Source organism: Trachemys scripta, chromosome 25 (assembly GCF_013100865.1).
Source record: "Trachemys scripta elegans isolate TJP31775 chromosome 25, CAS_Tse_1.0, whole genome shotgun sequence".
In the NCBI taxonomy this organism is placed as follows: domain Eukaryota; kingdom Metazoa; phylum Chordata; order Testudines; family Emydidae; genus Trachemys; species Trachemys scripta.
The window spans coordinates 332,676-353,526 of NC_048322.1; the positions used below are offsets into that span (position 1 = coordinate 332,676).

The window sequence follows — 20,851 nt, forward strand, 5'->3', positions numbered from 1 at the left end:
CAAAAAGAAGAACAGGAGTACTTGTGGCACCTTAGAGACTAACAAATTTATTAGAGCATAAGCTTTCGTGGACTACAGCCCACTTCTTCGGATGCATATAGAAGAAGTGGGCTGTAGTCCACGAAAGCTTATGCTCTAATAAATTTGTTAGTCTCTAAGGTGCCACAAGTACTCCTGTTCTTCTTTTTGTGGATACAGACTAACACGGCTGTTACTCTGAATTCAAAATAGTGGTGTGCAAGTTGACTGGATAATGGTAATAGCATAATCTCTTGTTAGAACACTGTAAACCCTTCTACCTGATTAGTAATTTGATATGTCGGGTGGCGCCTTTTTTTATGTGTTCGCTCCCCCTGATGTTAGAACCTGGCTATGCCACTGGGGAGGGGGGCTTCCTAGACCTGAGCAGCTGGGGCTTGGGTGAATTTTGTGACACCCTGCCCCCCACACAGCCACCACCCTGCAGTCCCCACTCTTGCCCAATGCTGAGCAAGGGGCAGCCCCATCCCCCATCCCCAGTGAGGCTATGGTGAGGGGCAGCAGCAGGGGAGGCCACACGTGATGGCAACACCCCCCGCCCCGGTACCCACCATAGGGGAGGCGAGTGGGCTTTCTGGACCTGAGAGAGACCCTAGGAGCATGTGCAGTGACCGTGGTGCAGCGTGAGTGTGCTGCGGGGGAAGAGGAGGGGTCCCTCCCCTGGAGCTTGCTGCTGCCAGTGGGGGAGTCCTCTCTGGCCCTAGCCCTGGGGCAGCCTGTTTGCACCCCAAGTTCCTCATCCCCAGCCCTGCCCCACCCCAACCCTGAGCCCCAGCTCTGAGCACCCTCCTGCACTGTGAACCCCTCATCCAAGCCCCACCCCAGAGCCCTCATCTGAGGGGAAAAACACACAACTTAAAGTCGGTGGTCAGTTTGGAGTATCATTGTGTTTAGCACAATACTTGATTATTTTAAACTCTTTAAAGTATATAACTAGTCGTATACAGGTGTTACAAAGTGGGAATGTTCTTAATGTTTTCTCTGAATACTGTGTGGGTGCCTCAGTTTCCCCTATGCAGTTCTTAAGTCTCTAGGTGGTGGGATAAGGGGGTGTGATTGTTGCAGAGCCCGAGAGGGCCTGTGTGATGGTGTCTGCACAGAGAATGGCCGAAACCCTGTCCCCGGGCAACTGATGGCCTGGGCCGCTCTCCTGCAAGGTGCCAACTGAAGGTGTTGGAGAACAAAGAGATCAGGTGGCCTCCTAATGCCAGGGAAAGAGACAAAGGCCACAGGAGGGAGTGTTACTGCCTGTGCGGACTTCAGGTAGCACATGGTGTGGAAGGGGATGCTGGGATGCTCTGGAACAACTCCTTCAAAGCCAGTCAGGACTCTGGGGGAGCCTCCTCTCTCAGAGCAGACTGTCTCCAGGGCAAGCTTACACCTTCCTGGGTCTGACCTCGGAGTATTCAGCCTCCCTGCCCCACTGTGCGCTTCACGCAGTGAGTCCGCCCAGGTGGGGTCCTGGGGCAGCCAGAGGTCCCTGCACCCCAACTCTGCTGTCAGAAGTGACTCTCAGCCAGCCGGGAAAACAGAAGGTTTATTAGACGACAGGATCACAGTCTAAAACAGAGCTTGTAGGTACAGAAACAGGACCCCTCAGTCAGGTCCATCTTGGGAGGTGGGGACCCCAGACCCAAGTTCCGGGCCTCTCCCCATTTCCCCAGCCAGCTCCAAACTGACACTCCCTCCTCTGGCCTTTGTATCTCTTCCGGACAAGGAGGCCACCTGATCTCTTTGTCTACAACACCTTCAGTTGGCACCTTGCAGGGGAAACTGAGGCACCCACACAGTATTCAGAGAAAACATTAATAACATTCCCACTTTGTCACAACAGGTGCAACAAGATATAATACTGCGTATTGAGGCAGGCAAGTGCTGCTTCTGACTTTCCACTTTTTAATGGACCCTTGTAATCGTGTGGCGCAGACGTGTTGTAGAGTCATTTCATCCCAGCACCAAATGCTTGATTTGTAGGCCCACTAATGACCAACACTGGGTTTTTCCGAGAGTGATATTGGGCAATGAAGAGGCGGCTGTAAGCATTTAAGTTTCAGGCCGTGTTTACGCTATTTAATAAAATATATATATCGGGGGGGGGGGCNGGGCCGGATGGGAGCCGGCGCCCCCTAGACGGGGGAGGCCCCTGCCCCATTTCCCACCCTCCTGAGCCAGTTGGTGTCTGCCCTGGGGCTGGATGGGAGCCGCACCCATCCAGAGGGAAAGGCCCCCACCAGGGCAAAAAGCTTACCCAGCTTCCACCTTCCTGGGTCAGCATCCTCTGTCCCACCGTGCTCTTCCCACAGCAAGTGGCCAGGGCAGGGTCCTGGGGAAGCCAGAGGGTCCTGCCCCTGAACTCCGCAGTCAGACATGACTCTCAGCCAGCCAGGGAAACAGGTTTATTAATCAACAGGATCACAGCTTAGGGCAGAGCTCGTTAGCACAGAAATCAGTGACTTTCAGCCAAGTCCATCTTCGGGAGTCCTGAGCCAGAAGCCCTGGATTCCCCCTCTTCCAGTCCCCCCACGCAGACTGCCAGTTTCCAGCCACCAGCCCTCAGACTCCCTTCCCCTCCACCCCCGCCTGTTTGCTCCTCCTTTGTCTCAGTTGTCATCTGGTTGCATTCCCTTCCTGGGTCTCAGGTTACATAGCATATGTGCAGGCAGCTGGAGCAGCCTCACCTGCCCCAGAGGGTGTCAGCAAAAGTCACCCACCCCGTTCTCATCACCAAGGCATTGGTGCAGCACATGGGGAAACTGAGGCACACACAGTATTCCTGCAAAACAGTAAAAAGGGGAAAAGCCCCACATTGTCACATTCTCCCCCGCCTCCCCCAATTCCTGCCCCCCAGCGAGCACAGCCGACCCTGGTTCTTTAAAGGGCACCTCCTGGTGGATGGGGAAGGAGGTCATGGTCTTGCTGTTTGAGTCCATCATGCAGACCCAGGAGAGCAGCAGCCCCAACATCAGCATGTTCTTGGACAACAGCAGGTGCCTGCCTGGGACCCCCATCTGGGTTTTGGGGCTGGTGGCCATGGCCAGTTTGCTCTCCCCCCCCCACCATCAGGGCAGGAATGGAGTGGGGCTTCATGGCTGATGGTTATGACCAGTTCTCTCCCCCAGTGCCATTCAGGGCAGGGCCATGTGTTCCCTGTTGCCCCCCAACCCATCCCATCCCAGCCCCTCCACAGCGGGGCATTGGGGAATATCTGGGGGGGGGGGGGGGGTGTGCAGGGGGGAAAGCAAGTCTGTGGGGTGTGTAGGGGGGTGTCCATAGGGTAGGGTCTGTTGGGGAAGGCAGTGTGGTTATCGGGTGGGTGTGGCAGTGCATGGGGGTTATGGGCCATGGGGCCGTGTGAGGGTTTATGCCCCTGGTTATAGGGCAGCACAGTCTAGTGGCCAGAGTCCATAGAAGTTGCAGGGCCATAGGACCTTACTCCTGGCCCAGTGGGGGGACCTACCGAAACACACTGAGGCTTACCGGGGGCAAGGTACCAGTCCATCACCCCAGGTTGCTTCCTACCAGCTTGGGGTCTCCCACGAGTCCCAGGGTTCTCCGTGAGTCTCCGGGTCCATCGCCTCCCCTAGTTCAGGTTCGTGCCGGCCCGTAGAAGCCTCTGTTCCCAGCAGCTTCAAGAGTGTTGGCTGGTTCTCTGCAGGAGCTTCCCAGTTAGTACCTTCCACTGTGGCCACCAGCCCAGACTGAACTGAGTTCCCTCCTTTTATACTCTCTGAGCATTTGGCGCATGCCCAGTAAGAACGGGTCGGGACTTCCTCCGTCTGATGCCGCTGGGGCTAGTGCGGGGTGAGGCTGCCCTGGCACAGGTGGGGATGCTACGCTCCCCCATGTACATGCCCCAGTCCATAGGGCATGGGGTTCCTGCCTCTGGGGGTGGCAGTCAGGGGTGTGTGTTTTGGAGGGTACCAATGAGGGGTGTCCGGTCACTCTCATCCCCGTCTCTCCCGCCAGGGTTGGCCCTGTTCAGCGGTGCCAAGACAGGGACGGGCAGGCGGATCCTGGATGTGCAGTGCACAGGGCATGGGGCCCACGTCATCACCGGCACGGAAACTTGCCGTTTCAGCTTCGGAAACCTGCACATCCCTGGTGAGTGTGGAGGGGGCAGCACCAAGAGCCCCTCCTCCACTGGTCATGGACCCCTCCCCCCCCCTCCTGTTGGCCGCTGAGGGCAGGCCCCAAGACACACTCCCTCCAGCCCTGAGCCCCTCTTCCACCTGGCTATGGGCCACGGGACCCTCCACTCCCCAACCTTGGACCCCCCTTGACCTCGTCTTTACACTCCCGATTTCTCCTGCCTAGTGTTTGTCTGTAGGAAATGCCTCTTGGAGCTGGCTCAGCCCTTCTGTCTGTTTGCCCCCTTTCCTTGGCACAAACGGGGTGATTTCAGGCTGCAGAGCTCGTCACCTCCCTTATCTTGCCTTCCAGATAACAAAGCCTCCCCCATATGTACAGTACAGTATATCCTGCCCCCAGCCACGGCTGCTGGCCCCGGTCACAATTTCACCTGTATTCCACCTCCGTGCTCCATTGAGACACCCAAGTCTCTCCCTGCCACGCACGGCAATATCCCTCCCAGCTCAGCCTCCCCCGCCGCCCTCCCCTGTGCGGGGCCTGCTTGTGGAGGGGCACGACCGGAGCCATGTGCCAGGGACCCTGCGTGGCTCTGCCAGCAGAGGAAACAGACTAGCCAGTGCCCGGCTTTCCACGCTCCCTGGCTCTCCACCCCTGGGTCGCCAGTCTTGGGGGAGTGGTGGGGGGGGAGGGCAGGCTGCTGAGCCAGTCCCTGAAGTGTCTGGCTGCCGACTCAAAAGGACCCCTCCTTTTCCCCCCGCAGCCACATCGATCTCCTTTGAACCTGCAAGAGCCCTTTCTTTGTCCCCTAGTCTGAACATGGCCCAACAGCCCCTCCGGTGGACGGGGATCTCTGGGATGACAGACAAACCTTTCCTTGATGGTTGGGGTCCGGGGTGTGTGTGTGGAGTTGGGGACCCCATTATCCGGGGTGGCCCCGCCTGCTTGTCTCTCCCCCCCCAGGCTGCCTGCGCTCCCCTGCCCCTGATGTGGGGCTGGTTTGTGGGGGGCGGCTTGGGGGGACCCCTCCTGCTGGGGTGGGGGCTGATCCCAAGGGCCAGCCTGCTGCTCCTACCTCCCCCACGCAGCACCGCCTGCCCATGCGGCTCACGGGACACTCACATGGAACCCCCCACACGCCAGGCATGCGCAAGACACGCACGCCCACAAGAGGCTCTTTATCTGGGCGAGTCACACCCCTCTTCTGTCAGTGGTGACGTAAAAGCCCCGCTGCCGCTGCGCACCTCCTCTCCCCCCGCCACACCACACACACATGTTTTCATGCTCCCTCCAATGTTTTCAAACTGTTAGTGTCGGTTGGAGCAGGGGGCACATAGTGGCAGCGCGGGTGGGGGGAGGTTGCTGTGAGGCTAAGCTGCTCCCCCTGCTCCAAGTTCCCTGTCTGAGGGTGTCCCTTGGCCCAGATGGGGGGACGCTGTAGGTGTGCTGGGGCTAGGCGCCATAGGTGGGAGGGGCACTGTGGGGTCGGGGTGTATGGGGGGCGCTGTGGGTAGTATATGTGGGGTACGTGGGGGGGTGCAGTGGAGGGGGCGCTGTGTGTCTGTATACTGACCCTGTTCTCTCTCCTCTTCCTCCCACCCCCCAGGACCCAGTGATGATGGTGCTGCACTACTACCAGCGCCCTGGGGCGGAGAGCGTGCCTGTCTCCCTGCTGCGCTCGGCCCAGGCGGTGCTGGGGGGCGTCTGCGCCTTGCACAGGGAGCTGTGCTACAACGTCAGCTGGACAGGTACGGGGGGCCTGCCTAGGGCTGGGCGGGGGAGGGGGCAGGCACATGGCCGGGGTGGGGTGCCAGGGTGGGGGGAACAACGAGGCTTCTTGGAGCAGCTAGTCCTGGGACCCCCAAAGGGTGGGGCAAGTCTGAAGAGCAGCCACACTGAGTCACAGCAAAGGTCCGTCCAACCCAGCGTCCGGTCTGCCAACAGCGGGCAGTGAACGGAGCAGCGCGACAATTGAATCATCCATCCTGCCTCGTCCAGTCCCAGCTTCTGGCACTCAGGGGTTTAGGGACCCCCAGAGCATGGGGCAGCCTCCCTGCCCAGCCTGGCTAATAGTGACAAGGAAATGGGAAGGTGCCGTCCCAAACGTGACATGCCTGCAAAGCTGCATGGAAATGTTAAAGACACCGCAATAGAGGCTCAAATTAAATGTATGGCCCCAAATTAAAAAACATAGGGGACCAAAAAAGTGCCACCATGGCTAAACAACAAAGTCAAAGAAGTGGTTAGAGGCAAAAAGGCATCCTTTAAAAACTGAAAGTCAAATCTTCCGGAGGGAAATAGGTGAATAAACTCTGGCATGTCACGTGTAAAGGTATAATTAGAGAGGCCGAAAAAGAATTTGAAGAGCAACAAGTAAAAGACACAAACTAACAGCTAAATAAATAAATAAATAAAATATGGAAGTATCTCGGGAGCAGGAAGCGTGCAAAGCAATCAGTGGCTCCTGGAGGTGGTAAGGGAGCACTCAGAGGATGAAGCCATTGCGGAGAAGCTAAAAGAATTCTTTGCATTGGTCTTGACTGCAGAGGATGTGAGGGAGATTCCCACACCTGAGCCATTCTTTTCTAGGTGACAGATCTGAGGAACTGTCCCTGGCTGAGGTATCATCTGAGGAGGTTTTTGATAAATTAAACAGTAATAAGTCATTAGGACCAGCCGGTATTCACCCAAAAGTTTTGAAGGAACTCAGATATGAGATTGCACAACTACTAACTGCGGCATGTAACTTATTGCTTTAATTAGTCTCTGTACCAGATGACTGGAGGAGAGCTAATGGGATGCTGATTTTTAAAAAAGGCTCCTGGGGTGATGCCGGCAAGTACAGGCTGGTAAACCTAACTTCAGTACCAGGCAAATTGGTGGAAACTCTAGTAAAGAACAGAATGATCAGAGCGAGATGAACACAATTTGTTGGGGAAGAGTCAACATGGGTTGAACAGGGAAATCATCCCTCACCCATCGATTTAGAATTCTTTGAGAATGTCAGCCAACATGGACACAGGGGATCCAGCAGAGATCGTGTTTGGACTTTCAGAAAGCTTTTGACAAGGGCCCTCACCAAGGCTCTTAAGCAAAGCAAGCAGTCACGGGATAAGTCATGGGATCGTCTCATGGCTCAATAAGTGGAGAGAGGAAATAGGGTACGAATAAAGGGTCAGTTTTCAGACTGGAGAGAGGTAAATCGTGGTGCCCCCCAAGGGTCTGTACTGGGACCAGTTCTGTTCAACATATTCGTAAATGATCTGGAAAAAGGGGTAATTCAGGAGGTGGCAAGATGTGCAGACGATACAAAATTATTCAAAATAGTCGAGCCCAGAGCTGAGTGCGAGGAGTGACAAAGGGATCTCACTGAACTGGGTGTGGATAGTGCTGTGGAAAGTGGCAGTTCTCAGAACCCCAATGTCAGCTGCAGTAGCAGACTGTGCAGCATGTTAATTCAGCAGCGCTCGGTGTTAGTCATAAGAGATACTAGAGACGACCAGTGCCAGCTGCCCCAAACAGCTCAACACCCCTCCCCCACCCCCCCGCTGCCAGCAGCCTCCCTCTCCCGGGAAGCAGCAGCCTCTCGGTGCAGCTCCCAGCTGTTCCGCTGCCTCTCCCTTCCTGGGGAAGCTCGTGGCTCAGCTGCTCCGCAGGGAGGGAGCCCAAACACATCATGTGATTGAGCAATCTGGGGTGGGGGGCATCTCACCCCATATTCCCCCCCACACAAACACTTCAGCTCCGATAAAGACCACAGGCTCGGTTCAGTGCCAAAGGAGCTCGGGTAGGTTTATTGTTGACGACGCCCAGTACTAGTGCCCTGGCTCTGTGGTGACAGGTGCACTAACACGTGTGTGTCCGCGACAATGGTACCAGCTCAGTCAGGACTCTGTCCCCTTGGCTGGACATAGATGCCGTTCCTGTGACTTTGATACAAACCAGTTAGGTATTACGCTCCAGACGTTGTTAGTTACCACCCTTCTCCTTGTACCTGCTGCTTTGAACAAATCATTTGTGATGGGTTCGGTCACAGAGCCCCCCCCCTTGGGACTGTCACCGGATGTGCTGAATTTTCCTCTGAGCCTGTTTTCCCTATCAGCTTGGGACTCCAGAGCCCTGCCCTATTGAATCAGACACACAAGCCTGCTGCAACACAGACCCAGGTCTGGTCCATACCCCCAAAGCTGCAGACTGTAACCAAAAACTGCTCAGCAGGTCACTTATCTCCAGCACCCAGACACTTAGTTCCCAATGGGGTCTAAACCCCAAATAAATCCATTTTACTCTGTATAAAGCTTATACAGGGTAAACTCATATATTGTCCGCCCTCTATACCGCTGATAGAGAGAGATGCTCCTCCAGGTATTAATCACTTACTCTGGGTTAATTAATAAACTAAAGTGATTTTATTAAGTATAAAAAGTAGGATTTAAGTGGTTTCAAGTAATAGACAGACAGAACAAAATAAATTATCAAGCAAAACGAAACAAAATACGGAAGTCTAAGCCTAATACATTAAGAAACTGAATACAGGTAAATCTCACTCTTAGAGATGGTCCAATCATCTTCTTTCTCAGACTAGACTCCTTCCTAGTCTGGGCCCAATACAGAGCCGTCCCTACGCATACGCAAAGTCCACAGCTGCGTAGGTCACCACATTTCCTGGTGCCCTGTGCAGCTGTGTACTGCTCCAGTCCCAACTCCGCCTCTTCCCACCCTGCTCCACCCCTTCCCCAAAGCCCCTGCCCTGCTCAGCCCCGCCTCGTCCTGCCCCTGCTTCAGCCCAGCCGCGCCCCCACTCCACCCCTTCCCCTAAGCCCCTGGTCTACTCCACCCCGCCCCTGCTTCGCCCCAGCCATGCCCCCACTCCCGTGAAGACAGCCACAGGGCCGGGCCTGCACTCACCAGCGGTAGGAAGTGCAGCGACCCGGCCCCAGCCACACTGCCGGTGAGTGCTGGGGGGCGGTCACCCCCTGCCCCCTAAGCCAGCCCCCGGCCCTATACCCCTTGTTAGTTCCAGCAGGCATCTTAGGTGAAGAGCAGGGGATTCCACATGACTGGCACCCCCTTTGTTCTCTTCCATCTCCCTGTATAGCTTTGGCACAAGGGGGTTCCCACCCCTCCTTCCAAATGGAAAAGCACCAAGTTTAAGATGGATTCCAGTATCAGGTGACATGTTCACATGTCCTGTGAGACTTCATTACCCACTGGCTGGCACCCAGGTATACAGAAGGCTTGCAAGTAAACAGCAATTCACAACCAATTGTCCGAGTCAACGGAAGCCATTAAGATTCTTAACCGCCATTAATGGCCCACACTTAGCATAACTACAATAAGACCTCACAGTTATATTTCATATTTCTCATTTTGGATACAAGAGTGATACATGCGTACAAACAGATTGACCACACTCAGTAGATTATAAGGTTTGTAATGATACCTTACAAGAGACCTTTTGCATAAAGCATATTCCAGTTAGATCATATTCACACTTATAAACATATTTTTATGAAGCATATGGAATGCAATGTCACACCATTCTTATCCATTCTACTGTCAGTCCCTCCTTATCTTAGAAGCTACTTGAGAACTCTGTGTGTTCTTGCACCATCCTCTTGGGTCAGGTGTGTGCTTTCTTGGATAGCCAGTACCTCGTGTGTTGTTATTTTGCCAAGGCCCGTCCTCCTCTGGTTCACAGCCTTTGGGTCACACTGTTAGTCAAGCCCAGGGCTCCAGCGAGGCCTAAACTGGGTGACTGAGCATCAAAATGGCAGGTGAATTTCAGTGTTGATAAATGCAAAGTAATGCACATTGGAAAACATCATCCCAACTATGCACACAAAATGATGAGTCTAAATTAGCTGTTACCACTCGCGAAAGAGATCTTGGAGTCACTGTGAATAGTTATCGGAAAACATCCACTCAACGTGCGGTGGCAGTCAAAAAGCGAACAGAACGTTAGGAACCGCTAGGAAAGGGATAGATAATAGGACAGAAAATATCATATTGCCTCTATATTAATCCATGGTACGCCCACACCTTGAATATTGCAGGCAGTTCTGGTTGCCCCATCTTAAAAAAAAAAATAAAAAATTAGAATTGGAAAAGGTACAGAGAAGGGCAACACCAATGATGAAGGCTATGAAACGGCATCAATGTGAGGAAAGATTAAAAAGACGGGGACTGTTCATCTTGGAAAAGAAAGGGTTATGAACTCATGACTGGTGTGGAGAAGCTGACTAGAGAAGTATTTACCCGTTCACATAACACAAGAACCAGGGATCACCCAATGAAATGAACAGGCAGCATGTTTAAAACCAACCAAAGGAAGTATTTCTTCCCCCAACACCCAGTCAAACCCTGGAACTCTGCTGGGGTGTTGTGAAGGCCAAAAGTAGAACTGGGTTCAACAAGGAATTAGTCCATCAATGGCTGTTAGTCAAGGTGGTCAGGGTCACAAGTCCCCTAGCCTGTGACTGCCAGACGCTAGGACTGGACGACAGGCTGGGTCACTCGACCATCGCCCTGTTCTGTTCCTTCCCTCTGAAGCATCTGGCGCCGGCCGGTGTCAGAGACCGGACACTGGGCTAGAAGCACCATTGGGCTGACCCAGTCTGGCTGTTCTTATGAGGCTGGGAGTGGGCATCAGATCCCATGGGGGCTCCCCATTGCCTGCTGGGTAACACAGCCCCATTCCTCCCCTGCAGGCGCGTCGCCCCCCAGCCCCCAGGAGACCCAGCTGCTGCACTGGCTCTTCGGCTGCCCCTTGGAATCCGGAGACGTTGCCACAGAGTCCTTCCTGCGCCCAGCGCCCACCGACCTGCTGATAGAGATCGGGCCACGGTGCGTCCCAGGGCTCAGCAGGGGGCTCGGTGCCTTGGGGGTGGGGGGGAGTTGAATAGGGGGTTCTGTGCTGCAGGGAGCGGGCCAGGGGCTCAGTAGGGGGCACTCTCCCCGGCAGGAAGGGCAGGCCCCAGTGAGGTGCTAGGGGAGCTGTGCTGCAGGGAGTGGGACAGGGGCTCAGTAGGGGGCGCCCTCCCTGGCAGACAGGGCTGGCCCCAGTGAGGTGCTAGGGGGCGCTGTGCTGCAGGGAGCGAGGTGGGAGGCTTAGGAGAAGGTGCTGTGGAGTGGAGGGGCAGCTGTGGGGCTGGGCCTGTCTCTCCCGGGACTGTTACCCCTTTCCTGGCACAGGCTGAACTTCTCCACGGCGTTCTCCACCAACGTGGTGTCCGTGTGCCGGGCCGCGGGGNCAGAGCTGAGTGCGAGGAGTGACAAAGGGATCTCACTGAACTGGGTGTGGAAAGTTGGTAGAGCTGCCGGTGCGGCTATTCTTGGAACCCCAATGTCCGCTGCAGTAGCAGACTGTGCAGCATGTTAATTCAGCAGCGCTCGGTGTTAGTCATAAGAGAGACTAGAGACGACCAGTGCCAGCTGCCCCAAACAGCTCAAACACCCCTCCCCCACCCCCCGCTGCCAGCAGCCTCTAGGTGCAGCTCCCAGCTGTTCCTCTGCCTCTCCCTGCCTGGGGAAGCTCGTGGCTCAGCTGCTCCGCAGGGAGGGAGCCCAAACACATCATGTGATTGAGCAATCTGGGGGCATCTGACCCCACATTCCCCCCACCCCCTCCCCACTTCACTTGCGAGAAAGACCACAGGCTCGGTTCAGTGCCGAAGGAGCTCGGGTAGGTTTATTGTTGACGACGCCCAGTACTAGTGCCCTGGCTCTGTGGTGACCGGTGCACTAACACACATATGCCCGCGACAATGGTACCAGCTCAGTCAGGACGCTGTCCCCTCGGCTGGACGCATACGCTGTTCCTGTGACTTTGATACAAACCAGTTACATATTACGCTCCAGACATTGTTAGTTACCACCCTTCTCCTTGTGGTTTGAACAAACTATTCTTCATTCTCCTGTCAGCCCCTGGAGGGGGTTGCTGTGTTCCTGTACAGTCTCTTTCAGATGTGTTTACATAGCTACTTGAGAACTCTGCGTGTTCTTGTACCATCCTCTCGGGTCAGGTGTGTGCTTTCTTGGATGGCCAATACCTAGTGTGTTGTTATTTTGCCAAGGCCCGGCCTACTCTGGTTCCCAGCCTTTGGGTCACACTGTTAGTTAAGCCCAGGGCTCCAGCGAGGCCTAAACTGGGTGACTGAGCATCAAAATGGCAGGTGAATTTCAGTGTTGATAAATGCAAAGTAATGCACATTGGAAAACATCATCCCAACTATGCACACAAAATGATGGGTCTAAATTAGCTGTTACCACTCGCGAAAGAGATCTTGGAGTCATTGTGGCTAGTTTTCTGAAAACATCCACTCAACGTGCAGTGGCAGTAAAAAGCGAACAGAATGTTAGGAAAGGGATAGATAATAAGACAGAAAATATCATATTGCCTCAATAAATCCATGGTATGCCCACACCTTGAATATTGCAGGCAGTTCTGGTTACCCCATCTTAAAAAAAAAAAAAAAAGAATTGGAAAAGGTACAGAGAAGGGCAACACCAATGATGAAGGCTATGAAACAGCATCCGTGTGAGGAAAGATTAAAAAGACTGGGATTGTTCATCTTGGAAAAGAGACGAATAAGATGGATATGAGGGTTATGAACTCATGATGGGTGTGGAGAAAGTGACTAGAGAAGTGTTATTTACCCGTTCACATAACACAAGAATCAGGGATCACCCAATGAAATTAACAGGCAGCATGTTTAAAACATCCCCTGAAACTCTGCTGGGGTGTTGTGAAGGCCAAAAGTAGAACTGGGTTCAACAAGGAATTGGCCCATCAATGGCTGTTAGCCAAGGTGGTCAGGGTCACAAGTCCCCTAGCCTGTGACTGCCAGACGCTAGGACTGGACGACAGGCTGGGTCACTCGACCATCGCCCTGTTCTGTTCCTTCCCTCTGAAGAATCTGGCGCCGGCCGCTGTCAGAGACCGGACACTGGGCTAGAAGCACCATTGGGCTGAACCAGTCTGGCCGTTCTTATGAGGCTGGGAGTGGGCATCAGATCCCATGGGGGCTCCCCTCAGCCCCATTGCCTGCTGGGTAACACAGCTCCATTCCTCCCCTGCAGGCGCGTCGCCCCCCAACCCCCAGGAGACCCAGTTGCTGCACTGGCTCTTCGGCTGCCCCTTGGAATCCGGAGACGTTGCCACAGAGTCCTTCCTGCGCCCAGCGCCCACCGACCTGCTGATAGAGATCGGGCCACGGTGCGTCCCAGGGCTCAGCAGGGGGCTCCGTGCCTTGGGGGTAGGGGGGAGTTGAATAGGGGGCGCTGTGCTGCAGGGAGCAGGCCAGGGGCTCAGTAGGGGACGCCCTCCCCGGCAGGCAGGGCTGGCCCCTGTGAGGTGCTAGGGACGCTGTAGGGCCGGGAGCGGGACAGGGGCTCAGTAGGGGGCACGCTCCCCCGGCAGGCAGGGCTGCCCCCAGTGAGGTGCTAGGGGGCGCTGTGCTGCAGGGAGCGAGGTGGGAGGCTTAGGAGAAGGTGCTGTGGAGGGGCAGCTGTGGGGCTGGGCCTGTCTCTCCCGGAACTGTTACCCCTTTTCGTGGCGCAGGCTGAACTTCTCCACGGCGTTCTCCACCAACGTGGTGTCCGTGTGCCGGGCCGCGGGGCTGGCCTGCGTTGACCGTGTTGAGCGCTCCCACCGCTACCTGCTGCAGGTGAGGGGGCATGTGGGACCCCTGGGAACACAGGGGTGACCCCTGGGGGATGGATGGGGAGGCGTGCAGGTGGAAACCTCCCCCCCTCCCCCCCCCGTTCCAGCATTGTGGGGTCAATGGAGCTGTGGGGTGGGAGGGGATGCCCAGATCTCCAGGTGGGGGAGCAGGGGGGTGTGGTCTGTCTGTCTCCTCTTCCTGCTCCCGGGGATGGGGGGGGCTCCTTGTTCTCAGTCCTCCTCCATCCCCAGTTCCTGTCCCCAGCGAGGAGGGCTGGGTGGTAGCTTCCCCTAGTCAACATGTAGGGGCGGGCAGTGGGTCCCCTTTCTCACGCAGGGGAAGGGGAGACAGCTTCCCATTCTGACACCGCCCCCGTCCCCGGCAGTGTGCCGAGCGCCCCACGCCCCCTGAGGAGGACGCCTTGGTGGCGGTGCTCAGTGACCGGATGACGGAGCAACGCTACAAGGAACCAATCCGCAGCTTCACCGTGGCCGCCTGCCCTGCCCCCACCTGGGATGTGGATGTGCTGGCGGGGGGGCGCACTGCGCTGGAGAGAGCCAAACAGGAGCTGGGTATGGGGGCGGGAGCTGGGGGGCAGAGCCTGCGTACATAGGGAGGGTCTGGGAACTGAGTATCAGGACTAATGGGGGAGGTGGGTGGTTGGGTATCATGGAAGTCAGGCTGGGGGCTGAGTCCTGGGGCTGGGGGGGGGGGGGGGGGCTGGGCATGGGGAGCTGGGTATGGGGGGGGTGGGTGGAGCGGTTGAGTGCACTGCAGGGGTTGGGGGTGTGTGTCTGGTGGTGGGAGGGGAGATGGACACCCCAGGTTGAAGCTGGGGCTCTGCAAGGTGAATTACTGGGGTGGGGTGAGAGCTGTGGCTGAGCCAATGTCCCAGGCAACCCGGGTTCGGGTCTCCCAATGTCCTGTAGGGGGGGTTCTGCCCACCATGGAGAGTGCTGGGGTCAAAGGTCTACGCCCCCCTTCCACCGTAACCCCCTTTCCCCGCAGGCCTGGCCTTTGACTCCTGGGACCTGGATTTCTACACTGAGCTCTTCGAGAAATTCGGGCGTAATCCGACCAGCGTGGAGTGCTTCGACCTGGCCCAGTCCAACAGGTACCGGCCTCGAGTCCCTGCCCTGGGCCCGGATGGGAGCTGGCACCCCCTAGAGGGGGGAGGCCCCTGCCCCATTCCCCACCCCCCTGAGCCAGCCAGTCCCTACCCTGGGGTTGGATGGGAACCGACACCCCCTAGAGGGGAGAGGCCCTGTATCCCATTCCCTGCCCGCCTGAGCCAGCCAGTCCCTGCCCTTCAGCTGCATTGGAACCAGCACCCCCTAGAGCGGAAAGGACCCATGTGACATTCACCTCCCCTCTGAGCCAGGGGCCGGATGGGAGCTGGCACCCCCTATACGGGACAGGCCCCATGTCTCATTCCCTGGTTCCCCCTCAGTCAGCCAGTCCCTGCTCTGGGGCCGGATGGGAGCCACACCCGTCTAGAGGGAAAGCATCCCCCCCCCCCCCCATGTGCATGTCTCACCCCCATCCCTGTCCCCCAGTGAGCACAGCCGACACTGGTTCTTCAAAGGGCGCCTTCTGGTGGACGGGAAGGAGCTCGGGGAGTCGCTGTTCCAGTCCATCATGCGGACCCAGGAGAGCAGCAACCCCAACAACGTCATCAAGTTCTCGGACAACAGCAGGTGCTGGCCTGGGACCCCCATCCATGGGGCTGGGAATGGGGCTCGAGCTGACGGCTGGGGTTGGATTCAAACTCTCACTTCCTCTGGGCTAGGGATAGAGGTGGGGCTCTGTCGCTGGGGGCCATGGCTGGGATGCTCTCCCCCCACCCCCATGGGGCAGGGATGGCTGTGGGGCTCCGTGGCTGATGGCCGTGGCCGGTTCTCTCCCCCCAGTGCCATCCAGGGCAGGGCCGTGTGTTCCCTGTGGCCCCGCGACCCATCCCGCCCCAGCCGCTTCGAGAAGAGAACGTCGACCCGGCACGTCATCTTCACTGCAGAGACCCACAACTTCCCCACGGGTCAGTGTGGGGGTAGGGGGCTGTGTGTGCAGGGGAATATCTATGTATGGGGGGTTCTGTCCATAGGGTGGGATGGGGGTGTGGCCGGGGGCTGTGTGGCAGTCTGCGGGAAATCGAGGACGGGGAGAGTGAATGTGAGGGGATGTCCGTGGGGCAGGGGTCTGTGGGGAAGGTAATGTGGCTGTGGGTAGATGATGGCAGTGCATGGGGTTATGGGCTGTGGAGGGGTGGATGCTACATGCTTTTCCTGCTCCCCCATGCGCATGGCACTCTGCGGTGTGTCTTTGGGGGGTACCTAGGAGGGGTGTCTGCTGGCTCTCACCCCGTTTCCTCTCTAGGGGTGGCCCCATTCAGCGGCGCCACAACGGGAACAGGCGGGCGGATCCGGGACGTGCAGTGCACGGGACGTGGAGCCCACGTCATCGCCGGCACGGCCGGGTACAGCTTCGGAAACCTGCACGTCCCTGGTGAGAGCAGGGGGGCCCCATTTTCCCCCAGCCACAGCCCCCCTCCACCACCTGCCCCTCCCCTTCCTCAAGCCCCCCTTCTGCTCCGACTGCAGTGCCCCCCCTGGGTCACTGGGGCCCTCTTGCCCCTGCGAGCAGGCCCCAGGACACTCTCCCCCCAGCCACAGCCCCCCTCAATCACCTGCCCCTCCCCTTTCTCTGCCAGGCCATGCGACCCCTCCCTCTGGCCCCCTGACTGCAGCGCGCCTCCTCCCCTCCGCTGGGTCACTGGGGCCCTCCTGCCCCTGGGAGCAGGCCCCAGACTCTCTCCTTCCAGCCCTGAGCTCCTCCTCCACCTGGCCATGGGCCTGGGACCCTCCACTCCCCACCCTGGCACCCCACCTTGACCTCGTCTTTACACCCCCGACTTCTCCTGCCCAGTGTTTGTCTGTAGGAAATGCCTCCTGGAGCTGGCTCAGCCCTTCTGTCTGTTCGCCCCCTGCCCCCTTTCCTTGGCACAAACGCGGCGATTTCAGGCTGCAGAGCTCGTCACCTCCCTTATCCTGCCTTCCAGCCCCCCCGGCCAGCCTCCTTAGCCGCCCTCCCCTGTGCCAGCCCTGCCCCCCAAGGGCTGCGACCGGAGTGTGCCCAGGACCCTGCATGGCTCTGCCACAGCAGGTCTCTTGCAGAGCAAACAGACCAGCCAGTGCCTGGCTTTCCAAGCTCCCTGGCACCCCACCCCAGGGTCACCTGGCTGTGGTGGGTCTGTTGCTGCGATGGCGCCTCTGACTATGGCAATAAGTTTGGGGAATCCACCCCCCGATCAATCTCCTCCTTTTAACCCTGTGGTTGGGAGGCAGGGTCTTCTCTGGGTTATTCTCTCCTCCACACCAGCTGTCCCCGTGGCGCGCTGCCTGCTGGGCTCCTGCTCTGGTCCTGGTCCCAGGGCACTGCGGCTCGTCCAGTACCTGGCTTAGCGCGGGTTCAGAACCTGTCCTTCCTGGCCAGCCCACCACCACCTGAGCCGTCCGGCTGCCTTTCACACCCCTTGGGGTTGGGGCCCCCGGCATCCAGGCTGGCACCCCCTGACCGTCTCTCCCTGCCCCCAGGCTACCCTCTGCCCTGGGAGGACCCGGCATTGCCCTACCCCCAGAACTACGCCCACCCCCTGCAGGTGGCCATCAGNCCCCGAGTCCCTGCCCTGGGCCCGGATGGGAGCCGGCGCCCCCTAGAGGGGAGAGGCCCCGTGTCCCATTCCCAGCCCCCCTGACCCAGCCAGTCCCTGCCCTTCGGCTGGATTGGAGCCAACGTCCCCTAGAACGGAAAGGACCCATGTGACATTCACCTCCCCTCTGAGCCAGGGGCCGGATGGGAGCTGGTGCCCCCTCATACAGGACAGGCCCCATGTCCCATTCCCAGCACCCCTGAGCCAGCCAGTCCCTGCCCTGGGGCCAGGTGGGCGCCTGCGCCCGCTAGAGGGGAAATGCCATGTGCCCAATTCCCCACAACCCTGAGCCAGCCAGTCCCTGCCCTGAAGCCGGATGGGAGCTGGCGTCCCCTATACGGGAGAGGTCCCATGTTCCATTCCCTGGTTCCCCCTCAGTCAGCCAGTCCCTGCCCTGGGGCTGGATAGGAGCCAGACCCGTCTAGAGGGAAAGGCCCCCCTGTGTGCATGTCTCACCCCCCATCCCTGTCCCCCAGCGAGCACAGCCGACACTGGTTCTTCAAAGGGCGCCTCCTGGTGGATGGGAAGGAGATCGAGGAGTCGCTGTTCCAGTCCATCATGCGGACCCAGGAGAGCAGCAACCCCAACAACATCATCAAATTCTCGGACAACAGCAGGTGCCTGCCTGGGACCCCCATCCATGGGGCTGGGAATGGGGCTCGAGCTGACGGCTGGGGTTGGATTCAAACTCTCATTTCCTCTGGGCTAAGGATGGGGTGGGGCTCTGTGGTTGGGGGCCGTGGCTGGGATGTTCTCCCCCCACCCCCAGGGGGCAGGGATGGCTGTGGGGCTCCGTGGCTAATGGCCGTGGCTGGTTCTCTCCCCCCAGTGCCATCCAGGGCAGGGCCGTGTGTTCCCTGTGGCCCCGTGACCCATCCCGCCCCAGCCGCTTTGAGAAGAGAACATCGACCCGGCACGTCATCTTCACTGCAGAGACCCACAACTTCCCCACGGGTCGGTGCAGGGGGCTGTGTGTGCAGGGGAAGATCTATGTATGGGAGGGTTCTATCCATGGGGTGGGATGGGGGTGTGGCCAGGGGGCTGTGTGGCAGTCTGCAGGGGGGACATTGGGGAAAATCCGGGGGGAGGGAGAGTGAATGTGAGGGGATGTCCGTGGGACAGGGGTCTGTGGGAGAGGTAGTGTGGCTGTCGGGTGGATGTGTGGGGGGTGGCAGTTCATGGGAGTTATGGGCTGTGGAGGGGTAGATGCCACACGCTTTTTCTGCTCCCCCATGCGCATGGCACTCTGGGGTGTGTGTTTTGGGGGGTACCTAGGAGGGGTGTCTGCTCGCTCTCACGCCATCTTCTCCCCAGGGGTGGCCCCATTCAGCGGCGCCGCAACAGGAACAGGTGGGCGGATCCGGGACGTGCAGTGCACGGGGCGTGGGGCCCACGTCATCGCCGGCACGGCCGGGTACAGCTTCGGAAACCTGCACATCCCTGGTGAGAGCACGGGGGCCCCACTGCCCCCCAGCTGCAGCCCCACTCCACCACGTGCCCCTCCCCTTCCTCAGGCCCCCCTTCTGCCCCGACTGCAGCGCCCCCCCCAGGTCACTGGGGCCCTCCTGCCCCTGGGAGCAGGCCCCAGAACACTCTCCCTCCAGCCCTGAGCCCCTCCTCCACCTGGCCATGGGCCTGGGACCCTCCACTCCCCACCCTTGGACCCCCCTTGACCTCGTCTTTACACCCCGACTTGTCCTGCCCGGTGTTTGTCCGTAGGAAATGCCTCCTGGACTGGCTCAGCCCTTCTGTCTGTTCGCCCCCTGCCCCCTTTCCTTGGCACAAATGGGGCGATTTCAGGCTGCAGAGCTCGTCACCTCCCTTATCCTGCCTTCCACCCCCCCTGCCCCCGGCCAGCCTCCCTAGCCGCCCTCCCCTGTGCCAGCCCTGCCCCCCAAGGGCTGCGACCCGAGCGTGCCCAGGCACTCTGCATGGCTCTGCCACAGCAGGTATCTTGCAGAGCAAACAGATCAATCTCCTCCTTTGGTTGGGAGGCAGGGTCTTCCCTGGGTTACTCCCTACCCCCTCCCCCCCCGCCTCCCCACCAGCCGTCCCCGCGGCGCTGCCTGCTGGGCTCCTGCTCTGGTCCTGGTCCCAGGGCGCTGCGGCTCGTCCAGTGCCCGGCTTAGCGTGGGTTCAGAACCCGTCCTTCCTGGCCGGCCCGTTGCCAACTGAGCCGTCCGGCTGCCTTTTACACCCCTTGGGGTTGGGGCCCCCGGCATCCAGGTTGGCACCCCCTGACCGTCTCTCCCTGCCCCCAGGCTACCCTCTGCCCTGGGAGGACCCGGCATTGCCCTACCCCCAGAACTACGCCCACCCCCTGCAGGTGGCCGTCAGGGCCAGCGATGGTGCCTCTGACTACGGCAATAAGTTTGGGGAACCTGTCCTGGCTGGTGAGTGTTGGAGGGGCTGTTCTGGGGGTTTGGGGGGACCCATCCTGGCGGGTGGGGGCTGAGCCATATCTTCACAGGGGCGTGCTCCCGTGTCACCCCATCAGCTGCCCTCTTGCTCTTCCCTCAGAAGGGGACCTGCCTGGCCCTCCCCTGCCCTTCTTGGGCGACCAGGAGGCTGTGGGCTCTAGTCTGTCCTCTGCTGGTTGGGGACGTGCCTGGCTCCGGGGCAGGGGTTGGGGAGCACAGGAAGGGGATGTGCCTAGCTCTGGGGTGGAGCAGGGTGGTGGTGGTATATAACAACCTGGGCAGGGGAATGCCAAGCACTAAAGGGCCATGGTGCCCAGTGGGGAGGGGCAGAGTGATTGGCTGCGGGGGTGTCTCTGCTCTAACCCCCCGTCTCGGGCAGGGTTCGCCCGTTCCTTCGGCCAGCAGCTCCCCAACGGGCAGCGCCGCGAATGGATCAAGCCCATCATGTTCAGCGGGGGGATCGGCACCATGGAGGACATTCACGTGCTCAAGGAGCCCCCCGAGCCTGGTGAGTACCCCCCAAACCCTCCCCCTGCCTGCAAAGCACCCCTCCCCCACCCAAGCCACTCCCAGTAAACCCCTCTGCCTTCCCCACCCCCCATACTGCAGTTCCCCCCCAGCCTAAGACCCACTCTGTCCTGCCTCCCCCACACCCCATGTTGACTGGGAGCAGCCATCTGGCCCCAGGTCTCCCCTCCCCCCGCCCTTTGCGAGGGAGGGCGAGGGAGAGGCAGCGCCCCCCATGGGGCTGTGGTGGGTTTTGTGGGGGTCTTACTGTTCACTCTCCCTCCAGGGATGCTGGTGGTGAAAGTGGGGGGCCCCGTGTACCGGATCGGAGTCGGGGGGAGCTCAGCCTCCTCCATCCAGGTGAGTGGAGGGGACCTGCGGGGGCAGGTACAGGGGGTTTCCCTGTGGGCGCTGGGGGGGGGGGGGGG

General features: G+C 58.8%; 1 protein-coding gene and 1 long non-coding RNA gene across 2 annotated transcripts in view; one reads left to right on the top strand and one right to left on the bottom strand.

Moving 5' to 3' along the window:
* Positions 1 to 2,553, bottom strand: part of LOC117870095 — a 10,863-nt gene extending 8,310 nt beyond the window's left edge. The window contains exon 1 of the long non-coding RNA XR_004643923.1: positions 2,288 to 2,553. This is a non-coding gene — a long non-coding RNA (uncharacterized LOC117870095). The remainder of the gene's footprint in view (positions 1 to 2,287) is intronic.
* A 1,463-nt stretch (positions 2,554 to 4,016) lies between these two features.
* Positions 4,017 to 20,851, top strand: part of PFAS (phosphoribosylformylglycinamidine synthase) — a 40,748-nt gene continuing 23,913 nt past the window's right edge. The window contains exons 1-12 of the mRNA XM_034757293.1: positions 4,017 to 4,140; positions 5,732 to 5,873; positions 10,836 to 10,971; positions 13,688 to 13,793; positions 14,176 to 14,362; positions 14,799 to 14,904; positions 15,347 to 15,487; positions 15,701 to 15,825; positions 16,164 to 16,292; positions 19,758 to 19,889; positions 20,296 to 20,424; positions 20,710 to 20,783. Coding sequence (XP_034613184.1) covers positions 4,057 to 4,140; positions 5,732 to 5,873; positions 10,836 to 10,971; positions 13,688 to 13,793; positions 14,176 to 14,362; positions 14,799 to 14,904; positions 15,347 to 15,487; positions 15,701 to 15,825; positions 16,164 to 16,292; positions 19,758 to 19,889; positions 20,296 to 20,424; positions 20,710 to 20,783 — 1,491 coding nt within the window. The 5' untranslated portion in view covers positions 4,017 to 4,056. The remainder of the gene's footprint in view (positions 4,141 to 5,731; positions 5,874 to 10,835; positions 10,972 to 13,687; positions 13,794 to 14,175; positions 14,363 to 14,798; positions 14,905 to 15,346; positions 15,488 to 15,700; positions 15,826 to 16,163; positions 16,293 to 19,757; positions 19,890 to 20,295; positions 20,425 to 20,709; positions 20,784 to 20,851) is intronic.